General features: G+C 41.1%; 2 protein-coding genes and 1 long non-coding RNA gene across 3 annotated transcripts in view; 2 read left to right on the top strand and 1 right to left on the bottom strand.

Moving 5' to 3' along the window:
* Window positions 1-20,257, bottom strand: part of LOC130696081 (EEF1A lysine methyltransferase 2-like) — a 32,874-nt gene that overhangs the window by 8,148 nt on the left and 4,469 nt on the right. The window lies entirely within an intron of this gene.
* LOC130696063 (ras-specific guanine nucleotide-releasing factor 1-like) lies at window positions 497-13,411 on the top strand. Its single transcript, XM_057519135.2, has 25 exons — window positions 497-861; window positions 946-1,062; window positions 2,826-3,068; window positions 5,037-5,143; window positions 5,223-5,370; window positions 6,756-7,069; window positions 7,164-7,268; window positions 7,372-7,496; window positions 7,872-8,191; window positions 8,262-8,518; window positions 8,627-8,736; window positions 8,867-9,081; window positions 9,154-9,303; window positions 9,841-10,049; window positions 10,187-10,299; window positions 10,435-10,725; window positions 10,798-11,075; window positions 11,148-11,470; window positions 11,534-12,104; window positions 12,167-12,264; window positions 12,334-12,418; window positions 12,481-12,593; window positions 12,682-12,766; window positions 12,843-13,040; window positions 13,109-13,411. The coding sequence occupies exons 1-25, from the start codon at window positions 820-822 to the stop codon at window positions 13,367-13,369; spliced, it is 4,878 nt and encodes a 1,625-aa protein (XP_057375118.1). The 5' UTR covers window positions 497-819; the 3' UTR covers window positions 13,370-13,411.
* On the top strand, window positions 16,971-17,723 carry LOC130696090 (uncharacterized). The gene is made up of 3 exons (XR_009002544.2): window positions 16,971-17,067; window positions 17,143-17,391; window positions 17,455-17,723. It is a non-coding gene; the product is annotated as an uncharacterized LOC130696090 (long non-coding RNA).

Raw genomic sequence — 20,257 nt, 5'->3', positions numbered from 1 at the left:
AAAGCATTTTACTTTATAACTGAAAACACGTACGTATACTCAGTCCTCATTTAAATGATCAAAGGTATTTCCCCTCTCATGGGTGGGTCATCGAGATATTAGATAGCAATAAATGATGACAAAATAGTAGCTACTTCTGCGAGAAGGAGGACATATCAGGTATGATATGGAGAGCGAAAAACGAGAGGCGTATCATCGACGTACAACAATAACAAGAGCATCGGAGAAAGCAAAAAAATAGTTTACAGCAACGATGTCTATGTGCTCCATCTGATCACAGAGGGAGAAAGAGAAAAGAGGTGGAGCTCGCAAAATTCGCGTAGACTTCGGCGTCGACGCACAGCAGTACGACGGAACTCTTTTCCAAAGAAGAAAGAAGAAAGGTAAGAAAAGAAGAGACGAAAAAAAACAAAACAAACAAACAAAAAAGAAAAACTTGTTGCCAGTTAGCTGCTGAACCGCTGACTAGTTAGTTTCAGAGTTGGTTGGGGCTGCAAACGGATGGGGCTTTTTTTTTTGTTATACACACAGGCCCCTAAAGCAATCCTGGGCTGGAGGTGTATGAAATACAGCCACAGGTGGTACGAACGCGGGCACTTGTAGCGCACCCGCCAGTGCTGCTCGTGCTGCTGCTGTCGATACACCCACCGCAACGCTAGTGTCCCGAAATCGTTTTGTTTTTTTTTTCAGTTTTTGTTTTGTTTTTGTTTTTGGTTTCTTCTCAGTGCGCTGTTTGACGGATGTTCTGTTTCTTTGGTGAGGATTACGCTGAAAACAAACTTGTTTTTGTAAGGTCAGTGGCTACGGCCGTCAGTGGGAATGTTCAGCCCAAAGATGCAACGTCCCGTTCGTGTCAACGAGGTATGAAATCTGTTCGAAGCTTTTTTTTTTTTTCTTCCTCGTCCTTTGTAATGGAATTTTAAATAATTAAATCATAATATGTAGGTGCAATTACACACGCTGGCGGAACGGGCCCGCTACGACGCGACCATAGCCGGCGCCCTCTACAAACGGACGTCAGACGGCTCAAAGTGGCAGCTCAGGTGGTTCACCCTCTATCAGGTGGGCAAGACAAACTGTATTTCTTGCATAACAAGTCTACTTTCTTGGTTTTCACATCGTTCTCACGAGCACCTGTCCATTAGTTATAGCAACTCGTACGACCTTTATTTCTTTCTGTTGTGGTGTCTGCGGCTTTCCGCTACGCACCTCATTCCCGTAATTTCATCAAAACAAGAACATCAAGAAAGGAAAGTCCATAGGTAGATAAAGTGTAATTATTACAGAATTGATAACATGATGATGGATAGCCATCATTCTGCGTCATCTCAAACCGCTTAACGAAATAGAATAGCTTATAATTGAAAGTATGTACAGTATGACTCGTGGCGGTCCACCCTTCGATGTGTACGTATATGCAGCTGATGTGCTCCTTGATTAGGTTAGTTCACTTCCACATGATGTGTAATAGAAGCATGGTGGATGGGTCCGCAAAAGCCACAACAGTTGGATCATTTCCATCCTCCTACCTACCAAAAAATTTGCGTCTGTATCCTCCTGGACAGTTATCCAATTTTCATTCTTTAACATTACTGTATAGTATTAACTCTGCTCTTTATTCCTTGCATCCGAAAAAGATAATTCAGTTTTTTTTCGGTATGTGATTATTGATCATTTTTAGAAAAACGATAAATATTTATTATTAACGGATGATTGTACTGCGTGTGAGCTAATGAAAGGTGGCCATTACAAGAGACGCTTGTGCTATGAAGAACGCATTAAAATGCGGGCAGTATGTACACACACAAGGATCGAGCGAAAACTATTGATTGCGTCTGATGTGTGTATGTGTCCTGCTCCTGCTAGACTCGCCTCTTACAGACTGTTGGTCTGCTGCATCAGGAGCCATCCGTAGGACACAGACATACAAGCAGATAGCCAAGTTGTATGCAAATCCATCTCCTCCTTTCGTTGTTTATATCCCTTGCGTGCTTTTCCGTTTACAAGCCGATTACACACGTCTCGATTGGCCGTCTCTGCTCGCAAATATAGACAGAATAGGCATCATGATGGAGGTTTTACAAGAGTTTTTTTTTTTTTTTGGTGGTTGGAGGAAGCAGACCCAACTGCTCGATGAGCAGAAGAAAAAAAGTTGAGAACGGATCATCTCCAAGAATACAAGACTTTTGATGACAATGCCTCATTTTCAAGCTGATGAAGCTATACGAGTAGTGTTTAGAGAGGACGAAGGCAGTACAAGTTATTTTTCTCCACTCTCCTTTTTTTTTCGATACGAAACACAACAGTGGCGAAAAGTCTAGAAGAATAAAAGTTGTTCTGAATTTTGCTATTTTGGTGGCATTGTTGACAGATTGCCTTCGAGAGGATTTACTTTTTTTCTCAGATACATACTTGTCAACGTTGTAGGCATCTAACCCAGTCGTCCCAATGACTAATCAAGTTTTGAATGTTTCGTAATTCTTTGTTTCTTTTGACTACTCTTGTAGTTGAATGTCGAAAATTAACATTCACGTTTTTTGAGAGGCTGTTAGCTGATCATGGTCGACATTATTTATACTGAAGTATGATTCTTAACTATTTTGCAACTGTGCAAACGTTGTTCTACTTTGAAAGAACTCCAACCGAACATTACGATTCTGAAAATTGAAGTCGTGTCGTGAAATCATGAAGTTCTCTTGCACTCCATACGTTACGGAAAGCTTCTTCGCAATTTAGAATGTAAAAATGAATTGAGGAACTATGTGAAATGATCAGTATGCATCTAGCGTAAATATTTATAACGTAATTTTCGATTTTTCAATCAGAATGTCCTCTTTTACTGGGAAACCGAATCTTCTAGTCGGCCATCTGGTGTCATCTTTTTGGAGGGAAGCTACTGTGATCGAGTCATTTCTGTTTCGTCTGCTGGTCACCAACAGGTCAATCAGCATCATCAGTCATCTAATCAAAGTGGAGGTGGCAAGACAGGAAGTGGAGGAAAATACCAACATACGACCAGTAGCACAGGTGGTGGTGGTAATGTGGGTGGCAGCAGCATCGAAAAACAGGTGAGACAACCCTTTCTCCTATTTTTTGTGTATGTTTTTATCCCAATCAACGATCGATTGGCCTAGGGGTTATCATCATTATCTTTTGTCCATCAAGTCCCCAATATTTGTATGACACACAGTACTGCTTATTTTTTTTTATTCATCAGTGTCTTTCTCGTTTGCGAGTTGTCATGTAACGAGCATTACGAAATAGAGACGAACTGGATGCATCTGCAACACAATCGATCCCATCGACCCCTTACCTTTTCGTTTATCTGTAGACTGCTGTCTTTTGTTCCTGACATGGCCAGGACTTGTCAACTACCTCATTTTTGTTTCAAACTTGCCCTTTCTCATCGTGTTGCATTGGCCTGCTCAGATGCTTAACTTCCACACAACCGCCACAGTGTAGGGAGCAATAAGCTGACGAATTTCAAAAAATAATTGATTAGGTCGTGTTTTTCGCAATGTTTTCCCCCCATTTTGGCCAATCGAGTGAGTTTGATTGATCGACATCAACGCCATATGTTTACATTGCACAGAGAGAGAGAGGAACGGCATGACGTTGTAGTATGGTATAAGGAAAATTACCATTGAATAAGGAACATTCAATCAACAAACATGGGGTAGCACCAAATGGCGTGGAGAGGGCCGTGGCATTGTAGGAGACCGCAACAATATAGTCCAGCAACATATGGGAGCCAAACTGTCTGGTGCTTGTCTGAAGGGTGCTATTGGCCAGTAAAACTGTTACGTAAAAATCGATACACCGTGACTTGTTCGGTGCACATAGACGACAAATGCCTGAGAGACAAACAATTTCAGCTGGGCAAAAAGGAAGAAAGAAAGGCGTTTTATTTTGTTGTTTCTTTTTTCTCTATTATTATTTTATAGTCTAAGAGCTATAGCACCACTCTGTCGCACCGTAAATGAAAGGGCTTACCTCATATCGACCATCTATGCATTAAATTAAAATACCCAACAGAAAATGGCAAGTTTTTGTTTCCCTTTTTTTCTTGTTCTTTTCGTTTTAAAATTAGGCAAACACGCAAAAGATGAAAAATTCGCTGTTCTATCAGACTACAATTATAAAAAAAAGGGGATCTCTGTTTAATAATAATAAAAAAGGAGGAGGGGGATTCAGTATGGAACAAATCAATATAGAGCGTTAAAGACCCTGCGGATGTCTGTGCGCAGCACCTCTATATTATTGTGTATTAAGACTGTTTTGTTCGTTTTTTTGTTTTCCGGAATTATTATTATTAGCATTTTTTGTTTTGGTCTTGTTACATTTGTTGTGTGGTTTACAGTGACGTTCGGCACGGGTGGTAGTGATTCACGCTCGGTTATTAATCCAATTGGGTTGGAATTGGGGAGGACGGGCGCCAAAGGGTTAGTAGGAAAATAGGGTGTTCTTCCTTGAATCCATCAGCAACAATGGAAACGAGGAGCTTCTCCTCCTGTTGGATGATGATAACGTAACGAGGAAGCGGGGAAAAATCCCAGGGATTTTTGTTCTTTTTTTTCTTCGCAAAAATAAAAACAAAAGAGACGAATGTGTGCGTATGTGTATGGTTGTGCACATTGCAGCGTGCAGCTTTCACCGTACACATATCCCCCTCGCTTTATACATCCGTGTGTGTACCGAAGGATTCAGTGTCACGTGATCCATTACTCCATTAAGAGGGAACGCGAAAAACGACGGTGTTCTAAGGTGAACACGAGGATATATCACATAGGGACAAACCCACAAATGGCGTGGCATCGCACACATAAATGAAACGAAAACTCTGCTGTATATATGGTAGACACGTAACAATTGGCTATGCGTGAGATGTACTAGTTGCAGAGTTGAACGTTCCTAGAAATTATATTCAAAACTTTTGTATTTTTTGTATTCACCACTGAATGATAAGAACATGTCTCGTTTGATTGTAATATTTGTAATGAAATTAAGTAATTGTAATTTAATGATTATTTATATAGTACTGTTTCGCCATCACGTTCCGGAGGGATAACCAACGTTCGTACGAGCTCCGTGCAGAATCCGAAAGCGATTGTAAGGCATGGATCCAGGCCGTCAAGCAGGCCAGGTAATTGATCATTTCGATTATATTATCCGTTGATTTTTATTTAATTGACATGATTTTATTTTAATCCCCCTTCGTTTAGTTTCAACAAGCTCCTGGCGCAAAAGGAGGAGCTGGAGCAGAAACATCTCCACCTGTTGCAGATTGTCGAGAGCGAGAAGACGGCCAAGTGGCAGTACACGCGGCAGTGCGAAGAATTAACTGACGAGATCAAGCAACTACGAACAGAGGTACCTAAATGCACATATTTTTCTTTTATATGATTTTTAAAAAAATCATATCCACGAACTGGAGACCTTGCATCATTGCATTTAGCAGAGATTATCCCTTCCCCGATACGACTTAATGAGATGTGTGACGTCATTTGACAACCCGTAAAGACATTTCGCCTGCGTAATGAATGGCTGTTGCATCCCCGTTTAAGTAGTCTACATAATCTTTTATTTTATTGCCTGAGGAATTTCATATTGGGACCAGGAATACCCGACTATTAAAAGGCTCGCGTAAAAATGGTAGTCAATTTTTACGTAATGGGAAACGTCGACGTCTCGGTCACGACTAATAACATTTTTTCCTTGCATCAGAAAGTTCACACTTTAAGCGATAATAACAGCAGAATAGAAAAATCGTCATTAAAGTGAAAGACACCTCGATTGATTGATGGCTTTCTAATTCCACTTGGGAAGACAGTTAAATGCGATAGTTTAATCAACTCTTCCCGTAAAAAAAAAAGCAAACAATAGGCGTGCCCATAAAAAAAAAAGGTACGTAACAATCAGAATAAGGAACGAATACACACGTAAAGCAGGGGGGCTTCAACTTAAGACACGATCGATACATAAAGATGCGAAAAATGGAAAGTAAAAAAAAGATACAAGTAAATAGGCATCCTTTACAACTGGGGAAGGTCTTTGATATTTGTATAGACTCCTTTTGGTGTATACATCGTTGCTGATACATTTTGGGGGTAGTAATCCTACACATAATGGGCAGCCCCTCCACTCTTGATGAGACGAAGATTGTCAATAGGGAAGGAGGGGAAACGACCATGACACAAGAAGAAGATGAGGATGCGCGCTCGACTATCTTTTAAAGTGTCCTCGAGATATTGAAACGAGAGGCTCAAATCCCGCAACTCTGTATGCATGCACACACACACGACACGCATTTTGACGGTGTGTAGACAGACTTGCAGCCCTTGTTTAGGAGCTGCATGGGAAAAAAAATGTAGATGTATTTCTATACTGCGTCGATTACGCCAATGTTGGCAACGATCCGGACGCAAGGATCGACTTGCGAAACCTTTCTACTCCTCCTCGTCTCTGTCAGGGATTCAAATCAAGTCTCTTTGTTCTACGAAGAGAGAGAGACGGAAATTCTATATGGCGCTGCCATCGCTCTCCGGCTCCAATTTCGTTCTATGTAAACAGCAATTTTTGTTGATGTGTCCCTATCTGTGTAGTGGCCTCGATCACCAGTTAAATAGATAGTTAAGCCATTTCAAATCTTCGAGGGCATGGACGTGTTTAGTGGACATGTTTTTGTTATGCTAATTCTCTTTTGAGCATGTTCGTGTGTACTGTATTGACGTTTGATTATTGAAAATATGTCTAAGCAGTTGTGCACGCTCAAAAAGGAGTGGCGGTTAACACCGAGTGCTACCGGAGGCAGCGGAGGTATCGGGGGAGCTACGGGTGGCATCGGCTCCTCTGGAGGCATCGGCCTTGGATTGGGGAGCAGTCGGCAGGGAGCCGAGGGGAGCGCCCACGGCGGAGTGGGATCTACTGGCAACGTCGAACTCGATGACTTGAAGAAGATCCGCAAAGTCCAGGGATTCTTCCGCGGCTGGCTTTGCCGTCACCGATGGAAAGTTATCGTCGAAGAGTACATCAAATCCCCGCACGCCGAGAGCATGCGCAAAAGGAACAGGTAAACTTTACTTGATCATCAAATTCATTTCCAAGAAGTTTGTTTCCCTTGACGAATATTTGGTTTTTGATTTGGCAATTTTGATTCACAATAGTTTGGTTTTCCGGATGCTGGAAGACGAGGAAGAGAACGTTCAGCAATTAGAGATCTTAGTGGCTCGATTTTATCGACCTTTCAAAATGGCCGCCAGCTCTAAAAAGTACGACATAAATATTATATTTTTAGATGTTCGATTTAAAATCTCATTTTGGCACCTTTAAAACACGAATGTGTTCGTCGGGGATATGCACGTTACCATGAAGGCCGCCCTGTTCGCACGAAGACGTCAGCTCCATCTTTCTCAACTCGGAGACGATCCTCTTTCTCCACCAGATCTTCTACAAAGGCCTACAAGCTCGCATGAACAACTGGCCCACGCTCGTCCTCGGTAATGGCCCTTAAAAGTTTTTGTTCAAGCCAATTATACCTATATCAGATGATACAGTAGAGACGGGCAAAGGCAAGAATCGTCATTTTCTCGTTCCACTTTCTTATTACCCCCCCCCGTTACAACTTGATCACTAGCAATGCCTTATTAGTTTCTATATGCCCACCCAATTTTGCTCGTATTTCTTATAAGATTTAAAAAATCACAAGCGAGTCTTGATTCGAAGAGATAAAAGGAAATTCAAACTCTCCGATGAAAACATCTCTTCTTTCATCTATCGTTTCAACAACTACTTGTCTCTTTTTTCTTTTATTTTTGAAGAATAAGAAAATGTAATTGAAGACTTAAAAGATAAAAACGTTGAATTGTTTTCAGGTGATTTATTCGACGTTCTGCTGCCGATGCTCAACATCTACCAAGAGTACGTGAGGAATCATCATTTCAGCTTGCAGATCCTGACGGAATGTAAACAGAACCCGCAGTTCTCCAGCGTCTTATCGCGTCTCGAGGAGCATTCGGCTTGCAAGGGCCGCTCTTTGGAGACGTTTCTAACGTATCCGATGCATCAGATCCCGCGTTACATTATCACTTTGCACGAGATCTTGGCCCACACTCCGCACGAGCACGTCGAGCGCCGCAGCTTGGAGAACGCCCGCGTCCAGCTGGAGCATCTCTCGCGTCAAATGCACGACGAAGTAATTATTTCAAGATGAATGGAAGGACTAATGATGGATGCAAAATTTAAAAAACAAAAACATTGGACAGGTCAGCGAGACGGAAAACATCCGCAAATGTTTAGCCATCGAGCGGATGATTGTCGAAGGCTGCGACATCTTGATGGACGTCACTCAGGTCTTTGTCCGCCAGGGTAGTTTGTTGCACATTGTCAAAGAGAAAGCACGCTCTCAAAAGGGTCGACTGAGTCTGTCCAGCCGGAGGGGAAGCGTTGGAACGGTGGGAGGTGAACGCGGAGAAGTTCGACAATGTTTCCTTTTTTCCAACACGCTCATTATCGCCACCAGGTCATTCAGTTATTTTTCACATATTCTTTTCTTTCGTTTATTTTTCTTGGAGTGTTTTTGTTTTGTTTTATCGTACCATTTGTCTTTTGAAAATTGTTTAATGTTTAGGACGTCAGATGGCAAGTTGCATCTTCTACCGGAAATCGGCAAGATTCCTTTTGTAGACGCAACTCTGATCGAGGATCCGACTGAAACCAACAGCTGCGATGACGACGACGGTACATTAAAGAGACAAATTAACCCCCCACCCCCCTTTTTCTTTTTTTTTTTTTTTTTTGCTTTTCTCGATACTGTCATCAGAATTGAGAGAGCCATGTTGAATCCTTATGATGACGTATTGATCTGCAGAGAGTCTTTGCTCGACTTCGAGCCAAACGTCGAGTGAGATGAGCGATAGTAGCGCCACGGCGGACAGGTCCAAACAGCAATCGGGCAATAATTATCACGGCCTGGATTTCCAGTTGATTGTGGAGAACAAATCGGGCAACGGACCGGGCAAAGTGGTCCATTTAGTAGCGCCATCCATGCAGGACAAGGCCGCTTGGATTTCCGACATCAGTCAGGTAATAAAACATCCATCAATTTGATTGCTTGGAATTTAATGCATCTCTGTTTTTGTTGTTGCGTCCTCACAGTGTATCGACAACGTCCATTTCAACGACTTTGTCCACAGTTCCATCTCTGACGCTTCGTCGGTGACCCACCCGCACTCGGTGCGCAACGATCCGCGTCTCTTCAACGACGACATCGACATTCGATTCAGCCGCACCCTCAACTCGTGCAAAGTCAGTCCCCTAGAGTCCGTAGTAGGCACTTAAAAAAAAACAAAAAAAAACACACAAACACACACAAAAAACAAATGCATATGAAATGCCGATAAAGGGAGGGAAAAAACAAACAAACAGAATAATCGAATTTGATGGCATCGGATACAATGCGCACAAGTAGTAGTCGTTTTCAATTTGTTGTCACCACTTTGAAAGAAAGATCTCGTTAAATGTTAGGCTAAAGCCCAGTTTTTATTTGTGATGTACGCCCGTTTATAATCCTCGTTGTTAGTTATCATATATGCAACGTAACTATAGCAACCAGCCAATAGCAAATAGAAAAGGTGAAAACCATTAATTTAAATTATCTTAGTGGAAAAAAGTGATTGTGAAATAAAAAATAATATTTCGCCGTTGCCACATTTTAAAAATGCATTTAATTACATTAAGGAACGGTATATTTTAGTTTTTGGTTTTGAAATTTTTTTTTGTTTTGTTTCCCTGCTTGATCTCCCCTTTTTGTTTCGTTTGTGTATGTCCCGACCGATCGTGCAGGTCCCGCAAATTCGCTACGCCACTCCGGAGAGGCTGTTGGAACGTCTGACTGATCTGCGCTTCCTCTCCATTGATTTCCTCAACACGTTCCTGCTGACGTATCGCGTCTTCACCGATGGTGTCACCGTCCTTGATGCCCTCAAGAAGGTCTTTTACGCTACGTCGAACGCCGAACCGGCGCAGCACGACAACGCCCGTTGTTCCATTAGGTTTGGTTTACGCACGCAATTTTCTTTGCTTCTGCAGAAAGATCAATCAGAATTAATATGGCACAAGACGTAGACATGTCTGAAAAAAAAGAAGGAGAGATCGGATTAAGGAAAAAATATATACGTATTTTTCACAGTTCAATTGAATTCGGCGTGCCTTGCCACTTAGACCAGAGCGTCCTCTATCCGACGTACAAGAGCGTTCTCGGATCGCCCGCTAGGCGCATCAGCGGCGGAAGCGCCGTCTTAGGTAAAAGAAATAAATTATTTTATTGGCTTAAAATAAATTCTTGTTGATTTCCATCGTAAAAATTGAGTGAAAACGACTACAGGATAAATGAGTATAAAATTTCAATCATTCTTCATTTTTATCTTGAAAAATTAGGAAGTCCAAAAGCAAGTCCCCGCAACAGCCCGTTTACTAGTCCTCGCGGGAGCAATCAGTGGAGCAGCCGTCCGTCCGTTGGTGACGTATCTGTCAGCCGTCGAGGGAGTCGCTTCGATGGAGTCGAAATTCGCGAAACACCTAATGAAGAAGAAGCTGAAACGGAGAAATCTTCTACTAATACCGGCCCTACTCAAAGTGGTCCAGGCATTAAAGAACGCTCTAAACAGCAGCACTTGACCATTCCTAAAAAAGGCATGGAATTATCGTCGAGTGCCGAAACTCTTTCAGGTGAATAGCCTAATACAAATATTCGATACATTTGTCATAAAAGGAAATATTAAAATTATTTTTTGCTCTTAGAAAACAATTGCAGTAGCTCCACGTCAACGCTTGTCGCCTTGAGTAGCAGTACGCAAACGTTAACATCCTTTAGCGTAAGCGGAGCTAATGATGGCAACGTACCGTCGATCGCTGCGACCAATGTCGTGTCGGGCCACGGCTATTTGCAGCCAGACCAACACGGATCGAAACCCAGTCACGAATATCAACTGGAAATTCCGACAACTGTCACGCCCCATCCAGTGCCCTCATTTTCCACATCGTCTCACCAGGCCACCATTTCCCGCAGAGAATCAATGGTCTTTTAATTTATTCCTTTTACGTCAACAAGTCATAACATTTAATCGTCTCCTTTTCTTGTTGAATGATAGATAACCGGACCCTCGTTAGATATGGAAGTCATGGATGATTTGCTCATGTCTGAGCCTAGACCAGGCAACCAATCGTCAGGTTACAGCGGCGTAGGAAGTGGACGTAGTGGTAGCTCTGCTGGACAGCACCCACCTCATCCGTCGCAACAGCAGAGGGTGAGCATCGGCAGCAGTTATTACGGTGCTGGAAGTCGTTACGGTGATGGAACAACGTCCACCGTCACTTCGTCCGCACGCCAATCGACATCGTATTCGACCCAATCCGACAATATCCGAGTTGGCGCTGGAGTCGTTGTCACATCTCATCGCCAATCGCAGAGAAGGTAACAATTTGTTCAGAATCATCCGCTTCCAGATGGAATAATGTGTTGATTTTAATTTTATAGGAGTAGTACTTCCTCAGCAGCGGCAGCATTCGCTGTAGCTACGGCTGGATCAAGCAATCCGCGCGATTATTCCTTACCGGCAGGTACGGCGCGGACTGGCCCTGGAAGTGTCGGTGTGGGTGGAGGTTCAGTAGGCGCCGGAGGAACACGATCTCAAACCTATTGCAGTATTAATTTGCCCTCTACCGATCCGCGTGGTAGTTTCGGTGGTCCCGTCCAACAGCAGCCTTCCGGAGGAGAAAGTGGAGGTGGTGGATCTGGTGGCCTAGGGGCCACAGGAGGTCAGATGGGTCGCGATCGGAAGGAAAGCATCATGTCTTCAGCCGCCACGATGCGTGTGCTAAGTGTCTTGCGCCACTGGATCTCCAAGCACCGCGATGATTTCGAATCGTCAACTTCTGGAGATTTGCGTTTGAAGAATTTGACGATCGAATTCTTGGAGGATGTTTTGTCTTCACCGCAATTATTGCCCGCTGAGCACAAGGCCGCCTCGCAACTGTTGCAGCTGTTAACAAGAGACGATCCGTCACACACCAAGATTGATCTTGGAATTTTGTTAGCTCAACCTGTGGTAAAATCAACATTCAGTTATAGAGTGTAATGCTGATACATTTTCAATGTTTACGTCATTAGATTCCAAGTCGTGAAAACATAGAGACCTTGTCAGCTCTAGAGATTGCAGAACAAATGACAGTTCTGGACCATGCCATTTTAGCTTCCATCAAGAGCGAGTAAGTATTCTTTCCTCTACAGTGTCAGTAGAGAAACGTGTTCATTTTTCATGTATGATTTTTTTTTAGAGAGCTTTTGGGACAAGCATGGATGAAGCCGGACAAGCTTTTCAGAGCACCCCATATCATTCTGATCACCAAACGCTTCAATGAGGCAAATTATACTTTTTGTGAAATACGTAATAAGGATGCATTTTAATTAAATTATGTTGATAGGTTTCGCGATTAGTAGCCTCTGAAGTGATCCGCCGGCCTAATTTGGCGGCCCGCATCGCTGTGATTGAAAAGTGGACAGCCGTTGCAGACATTTGCCGCTGCCTTCACAACTTGTAAACATTTGTTTGACTAGTTTGCTTTTCAGTTTCGACTACGGATGGATTCTCGTTCAGTTTATTACATTATTTTCTTAAATTGTAGTAATGGCGTGCTTCAAATTTGCTCCGCATTCACCAATAGCGGCGTCTTTCGGCTCAAGAAGACTTGGGAAAAACTTTCCAAAACGGTGTTTTTTGTTTTTCTTTATAAACTTAATTTATCGTTTTACGCTTCTTGTCGTCAAACATTTTGTTTTGCAACAGACGAGGCAAACTATTGACAAACTACAAAGTATCGTCTCGACAGACGGAAGGTTCCGGAACCTACGTGACGCTCTGCACCGGTGCGATCCGCCGTGTATTCCATACCTTGGTATGTACCTCACTGACTTGTCATTCATCGAGGAAGGTACACCCGATTTCACCGAGGACGGCTTGCTCAATTTCTCTAAAATGAGAATGGTCACACGATTTCAACTTCACTAAAACATGTTGTTTCAATTTGTAATGTTTTTCTGTTTGACCAACAGGTGGCCCACGTCATCCGTGAAATAAGGCACTTCCAGTCAACAAGCTACAAGATTGAGCACTCGGCTAAAGTCAACAGTTATCTGCTGGATGCCAATAATCTAGTTGATGATGAAGAGTTGTATCAAATGTCGTTAGAAATCGAGCCGCGAACGTCCCGATTGGGATCGATTAGCCATCAAGTAGGTTCATGCCTGTTGTCCACCTTATCACCAGCGGCCGTTGTCAGCACCACCGGAGGCACCGGAAGCCCAACCCAGTGATTTTTTATATTTCCTTATCATAAATCGTGTTACTTATTTAAAGGGGGAAAAAAATTATGTTCTAAACAATTCAAATTTTATCAACAGGTTTTCATTGTAGGGGAAAAACAAAATCTATATCAATGTTATTCTATTTTTGATTTTCCACTACTTTTTTCTCTCCTTTTTCGAAGTTTTTTTTTTTTATTTGGTTAATTCCTTTATCAAAATTAATGATTCTATAATTCAATAATTCCATTCTTTAATATGACACCTGTTTTGTAACCATATCTTTTCCAAGAATTTCCACTACAAATCATGCTGCAATGATATCTATTTTGAAAAAAAGGGAAAAACAGAAGAAAAAAACACAAAACGAAAAAAAAAAAGGATGTCAAACATTTTGATGTTTTTTCATCTATAGTTGCCATTTCATCTGTTCATAAGTGTCTTCCCACCGTTCGATTCCAGTCGTTATTTTCAAAATATCAAAATTTACCGACATTTATTTGTTTCAATACATCTATTTCTTTTCCGTGTTACTAATTCTTGTTTTTTTCATGTCTTTTTAACGAAACATGAAAACGTATTTACATGCTGGTTTTAGGTGAGACTACAGTACCGATCAGACTTCAATGGTTTTCACATGGGTAAGTTTTTCACAATCTGCTTTCGCTTTATTAGAGCGCACCTACATTTTTGCTTTTTACATTCGTTAGCTGCTAACGGAGGTGTACTCATCTGTTTGACGCATATCAACATACCTCCCAGTGGATACCAGGCTCACCGAGTTCAACGGCTCTCCACCAGACTGCTTGCGAAACCCATATCCGTGACATAGACATTTCTGGAATAAACAGGAAATAGGGTAAGAGAAGTTGGCGCGCCGGAACGCTATAGCGCAGTTTTGCTACAGCACAAATCACACGGCATAATCAAAATTGAACGCTGATTTTGATTCAGCTATTGGCTTTCTCCTAAAACCAGCCGTTTTAAAAATAAAAGAAAACAAAGTGCAGTTAGCGACACTTTATTTATTGTTTTTGACGTTTAATTAAAAAACTTGAAGGCCAAAAAACGTGAAAGACATCCATTCATATGGGAATGACCGTGGGAATTTTTCCTCAAGAACCTGCAAAATCTGATACTCATTGGAATTTTTTTAAATCACAGAATGTATTCAAAATTTAATGTTGATTCCTGGAAAATTGTTCTTTTTTTCACTATGTCAACCGTGTTTCAAATACACTGAATATCTGTGCTGCATCGCGCTAGCATTACGTCATCATCCCTGCGCCACCTGGTATCCGCAGGGCAAAAGCACTTCGTGACACTATACTGAATACCGTGCAAAAACTTTTACCTCGAATAATAATTGTAAAAGTACATCTTGGGTCTCTGATTGTTTGCTGTTATATCTTCTAGAATTCTTCCATCTTCCCATTTGGACTGTTAAATTGTTCGTACTTGGAAAAGTGAGTTTCGTTAAAACATTTTTTGTTCAGAATGGATTCTTGAAATGATTCAGTTAAAAAAAATCTTGTTTTCTTACTGGCTGCCAGCAAACTATTACTCGGGTAAACATTCGTTAGTCACCCCTGGTTATGTTGCGATTTTTACCATTTTTCACTTAGGTACCTTCATTTGTGATTGACCAAACATATCATGGAAAGGATATTGCAGGAAAATTCCAGCTGTTCATCAAAAGAAGCCTGCTGTAAATCCAGCCATGCAGTTATCCAACTATTTTTTTTTGTAATAAAAAACTCCTGTGTTTGAGTTTTATCTACATCTGAAACTGAATTTCATTTCTTTCACAGGTTCAACACAGTATGTTTGCAGGATTTGTAAGTTGTCCAATACCATAGGTTAGTGTGATTTAGCATTGCAGCCTCAGAACGACAAATTCTTGTTTAACATTAGAATAAGTTATTCTGAAAATGTTTTTAGCGATGGGAAAACAATCCAAACCCATTTTTTTTTTACCATCAGTGTAAGTCATTTCATTTGTTAAAAGCTAGCACCCTGTAAACTTCTGGATGGGAGCTGCTGTACCATATAGAGCTCTCGGCAGACTGAATCGGAAATTTGCCTTACTAATATGTCTGTTCTTGGATCCTTTCTTGTAAGCTAGTTACAATGTAGTATTTTGTTTTTGATTGTTGTTACTCATTGTTTTTGGTCCATTGTTTCGTCTATGTGGAGTAGTCTCCAATAGTTTGTAATAATCATTAGATTAATTGTTTTGACGGTAAGATTGCTGAACCAGGTTTCTTAGCCCAGCCTAGTAAGAGTGTGTGAATAATTGGTGCAAGTTTCTTTAATGGAAGCTCTTTCATTTGCACTAAATGAAAATGTAAGTATTGCTTCGGTAATACCATTAATAAAAGCATAAAAGTATAGAAAATGTTGCTATTAGAAAAACCTCAGCAGTTGCTCAAAATTTTTTGATTTTCTTTATTTTTCAAAGTCTTATTCTGATGTGTTTATGATTTCTTTTTTTCTTTTCTCCATTATTGGTTAACAGGTATGCTGATCACTGAAATCAGGAGTTCATTGGTCAGCTGAAAATTTTTTTGAAGACATCTGTGCCACATCGCACTGGGTATGTGTCGTTCAATTGTTAAGTGAACCGTTTGATATGGAAATGACCATAAAGTCATTCTAACAGGCAGCGGCAAATAACGGGGCGTAGCATTATGGAAAATAAGGATTCATTTTGGTTTTTTTAATTGTTTTGCAAAGGTTTGTGTATTTCCCCTACATCAATATTATTTAAAAACTGATTTCAGACGAAATGCTAACCTACACTTATTTATTCTAAAAGGATATTAGCTGTATTGGAAATGCACACCTCTACTGAACTTCAAGTTGACTGTTAGCATAAATAATTGGGTGTTCATACTATGTCGTGTTTGGATTTCACTTATAAATTCTGTCAGATGGGTTTCAAGTATAAACCCCTACAAGGAGTACACACAATAATACTGTTTGAAGTAAGTTCCACAAGCAAAAATGTTTTGTATTAATTAACTTTTGTTTTGTATTTTAGGTAAAATGCCATAATAGATCTGGAATGAGGCTTCAGAATGAGGTTGGATTTTATTTAAGTTGACGTTTGGAAACATGATTGGAATAACTCATGAATAGGATGACATTGACTCGTGTTATGGTATTTGATATATATAAATTGAAGTGCATATCTGGGCTCCCTTCCTTTCCGTAGCCCCGTTTTCCCTTGACTCATAATAAGCCCGTAGGGGGTCATGCCCCTACTGTACGGTATATTTAAAAACAACATATACCGAGGTTTGGAGGGCTCTGGCCGGAAAGGGGACGTGGGGGTCCGCTTAGTCCGATGATGTGTTTACTTCATTTTCGAATGGTTCCGTTCACATTTGTTGTTCATGTGAGATGTTATATTTACCAGTTACTGCATTATATTTACCACTATTGCAAGATGTTTGTTTAGGAATTACTACTGTTTTGTTTATCTGGAATGTTGTGTGGGAGTCCATCTGGAATTGCTGGTCTGCAGTAAATTTGTCAGGTATTTGTTAACTTTCATCAGCAAAATGTTCTGCACTAATTGTGTTTGGTTTTCTTGGTATAGGTTAGGTGATGAAGATCAATAAATCAGAAAATGTTTTGCATGGGTGGTGAATGTTCTGACAGTTTTAACAGTTGTGATGTGGTGTATTTCACTTCCACGCATCATGGTATTTTTATCTATCAGTTGAATTGTATGGTTAATTATCTGTTCGTGTAACCTCATTTCCTCTTGACTCATCTAGTAGAAGTTGGTGACCTGATACAATGAACATGGAAAAATCACCTGCGCCCACGTTGACGATGATACCTGTACCGAAGTGCTGGAAACTAAAATTAATTTTCTTTACAATTTGGTTTCAGGCTATCTTTATAATTTTTTAATAGTTTTGCGTTTATTGATGCGTCCGCAAGCTCTTAGCTGATTTCCTCCTTTAGATACCGCCTGTCGACGATTTGACAGCCTCACACAATTAAAGAACGTATGCCAAAAAGTAATTGATTCAATCTAATGTATGCAATGTATACTAATTACACCATTCAAAACAATATTCCAGGCCAAAGTGAGCTCTTCCGAGCAGATAAGTGACGGCGTATCCATTTAATTGAAAATAGGCACAAGATAACGCACAATTGGCGTCCTTGTTTCAATGGAGAAATTTTGCCGTGGAACTTATAACCGAAATACCATTGCAGCTGTACAAAAAAAGAAAAGTGTATTATCATACAGATGTTGACTAGCTAACAATCCAGAGATACGTCAACTTGCGAAATTTCTAGATGTGTGTGAAGCGCAATCAGAATCCTTGTTGAACTGTGAACCCAAATCATGTATTTTCCTAGAAATATCTAGGTTTTTGGATAAATAGATAAAAAACAGTGAAAAAATCGGGCTCAAAAACATGTTAAATCGCTATATTTTAAAAATGCCGTTTGTGGTTTTGGTCGCTGTATTTGTTAAAATAAAATTGAAATGGTAGTAGCCAATATGGGGGTGGTTGGGGGGGGGGGGGGATTCACGCTCTAAAAGTATATTTAAAGAGTTCACATCAGTGCAGTTCCCGTCTCAAAAAAGCAAGATTTTCAATTTTGATGAATTTTTCGGTTGTTAATTGGAAAACAAGATGACGCTGCTGTGCCACTATTGACTTGCTGACTATGTGGGAGCGGTGAAAGCTGTGTTCGAAAGTTTCTGTTAAATATGTCATACTCCAATGGAAAACTTAAGAAAATCTAATGGTGCTTCTGTACGTTTTCATCCCTGAGTGTGTTTTAGAAGTGAAGCCCACAGAATGCTTGGTGTTTATGGTACATGTCTTGTAATCACCTGTGTCAGCTGTCAAACCAGAAAACTATTAGCAACCTACTACATTGCATTCATCAAGCTATACCAGTGCTCATTGAGAGGTATAAGACTAATGTTTTTTTATCAGAATCTCATTGATGGATTTTGCTTTTAAGGTTTAGCTCATGAAACTTCATTTGTAAAGAATACTTCCTGTTGAGGAATGGCACCAAAGATGCAAATCCTATGGGTAGGAATAACATAGTATCGTTCTTCTACTCTTTAACCACTCATGGTCTCCTGTCAATCGTGATCTGAGTGGTGCACCATATTCATCTTCGTTGCAGTGTCAACTGTAATGACAGTCATTTTGGCAGTTGTAATCTCTACTTAGCCTACCAACGGACACAGACATGTACCTTAACACAATTTCTATTGGTATTTTGAGTTTTTCTTATGCCTCATATGGTTTGCTTTTTTATTTAAATTGAACATTCAACCATAGAATTGCCAACTCTTAGCCGTCTGCTGCCTATTTGCTGGCCCTACAGTCTTTCTAGCCTTCGGACAGCAGAAGTAAGTCAAATAGCTTTCAACGTTTGGTTACAACAACAATCTTATATTTCCCACTAACTAGTTCTTTTTCTTTACTTTTACGATTTAGAACAAAGCCTTCTTCATCTTCGCCACACCCGTCGTCACCTTGCCCGTCATCCCGTCTTCGCTTCGCCCGTCGTCCCGTCTTCGCATCGCCCGTCGTCCCGACTTCGCCTCGCCAGTCGCCCCATCTTCGCCTTGCCCGTCGCCCCTTCTTCGCCTCGTGGTCGCGCCGTCTTCACCTCGCTCGTCGCCCCTTCTTCGCCTCGCCCGTCGTCCCGTCTCCGCTTCGCCCATCGCCCCGTCTTCGCCCCGTGGTCACGCCGCCTTCGCCTCCCCTATCGCCCCTTCGTCACCTCGTGGTCGCCTCGTCTTCGTGGTATGGTTGTGTTTTGTTTTATGTTGTATTATGTCTTGCAAATTAACCCGTTGGCTGCCACCCACCCACTTTGATCCCCTTTTTTTTTGTAGCTTGACAGGGACGGGCCGCGCTGTTCTGCTCTATGGCCTATCTGCCATGGGGTGGAGCAGCGCCACTGCCCAAGATTGGCCGAATGGCCCCAAAGGCAATGCACCACAGGGAATCCCTTGATCGAGACGGCGATGTAGACCTTGGATGTGCATTTCCGTAAAGGTCTCATCGCCGTCTCAGCCCGGCCCACCCGGCCCCCTTGGTCGCTATCCCTTTGATAGCGACAGTAGCTATTGTAGATAGGTGGCGTGGCAGCCAACGGGTTAGTTTTAAGTGTATTTGTGTATGTACTGTATGTGGTGTATTGTATTTTGAAACGTATGTGAAAGTGGTGGATATGTGGGTGGAAGGAGGGACAATAAAAACGATTTTACATTATTTACTTTTGTTTTTATTATTCAGCTATACATACTAGACTGTGATTTTGAACCACAGACTTCTTACATCCAGAGATCGAACCTTGGATATTCGGCATACCGCGCCGATCCTCTACCAATGAGCCATGAATCATATGATATCAAGTTGGCTTTTTTCTAGTCACTTGCGGACTTGCATTTACACTTAGAATAAAACTGAAATGCTGCACTATTTTTGTCTACATGTATTGCTTCATTTTTATACATCTTCTGAGGTTTGAACCCAGGGTAACAGGTATCGCAGCTAAATGCTCTACCACAGAGCTATGGACCTTATGCAAGCGATAGAAAGATAAACATATACTTATGAAAGACTGCATAAACATCCTAGGTGATAACATATGATATGCGATAATAATAAATATAGATATATCTCGTGGCTCAATGTTAGAGCATCGGCGTTGCACGCTGAATGTATGTGGATCGGTTCCCATACGAGTAAAACAAAATACAAATACAAAATTACTTCAGAAAATATCCATGTATTACACGTTGTTCCTTGAATCTAAGTTGAAGAATTCAAAGAGTGTAATAAATAATAATTGAATACTTACAGATTAACGATAAACCTATGGGAATAATGCATACCT

This window comes from Daphnia carinata, chromosome 5 (genome assembly GCF_022539665.2).
Source record: "Daphnia carinata strain CSIRO-1 chromosome 5, CSIRO_AGI_Dcar_HiC_V3, whole genome shotgun sequence".
Taxonomy (NCBI): domain Eukaryota; kingdom Metazoa; phylum Arthropoda; class Branchiopoda; order Diplostraca; family Daphniidae; genus Daphnia; species Daphnia carinata.
This window is presented reverse-complemented; position numbering and strand designations above follow the sequence as displayed.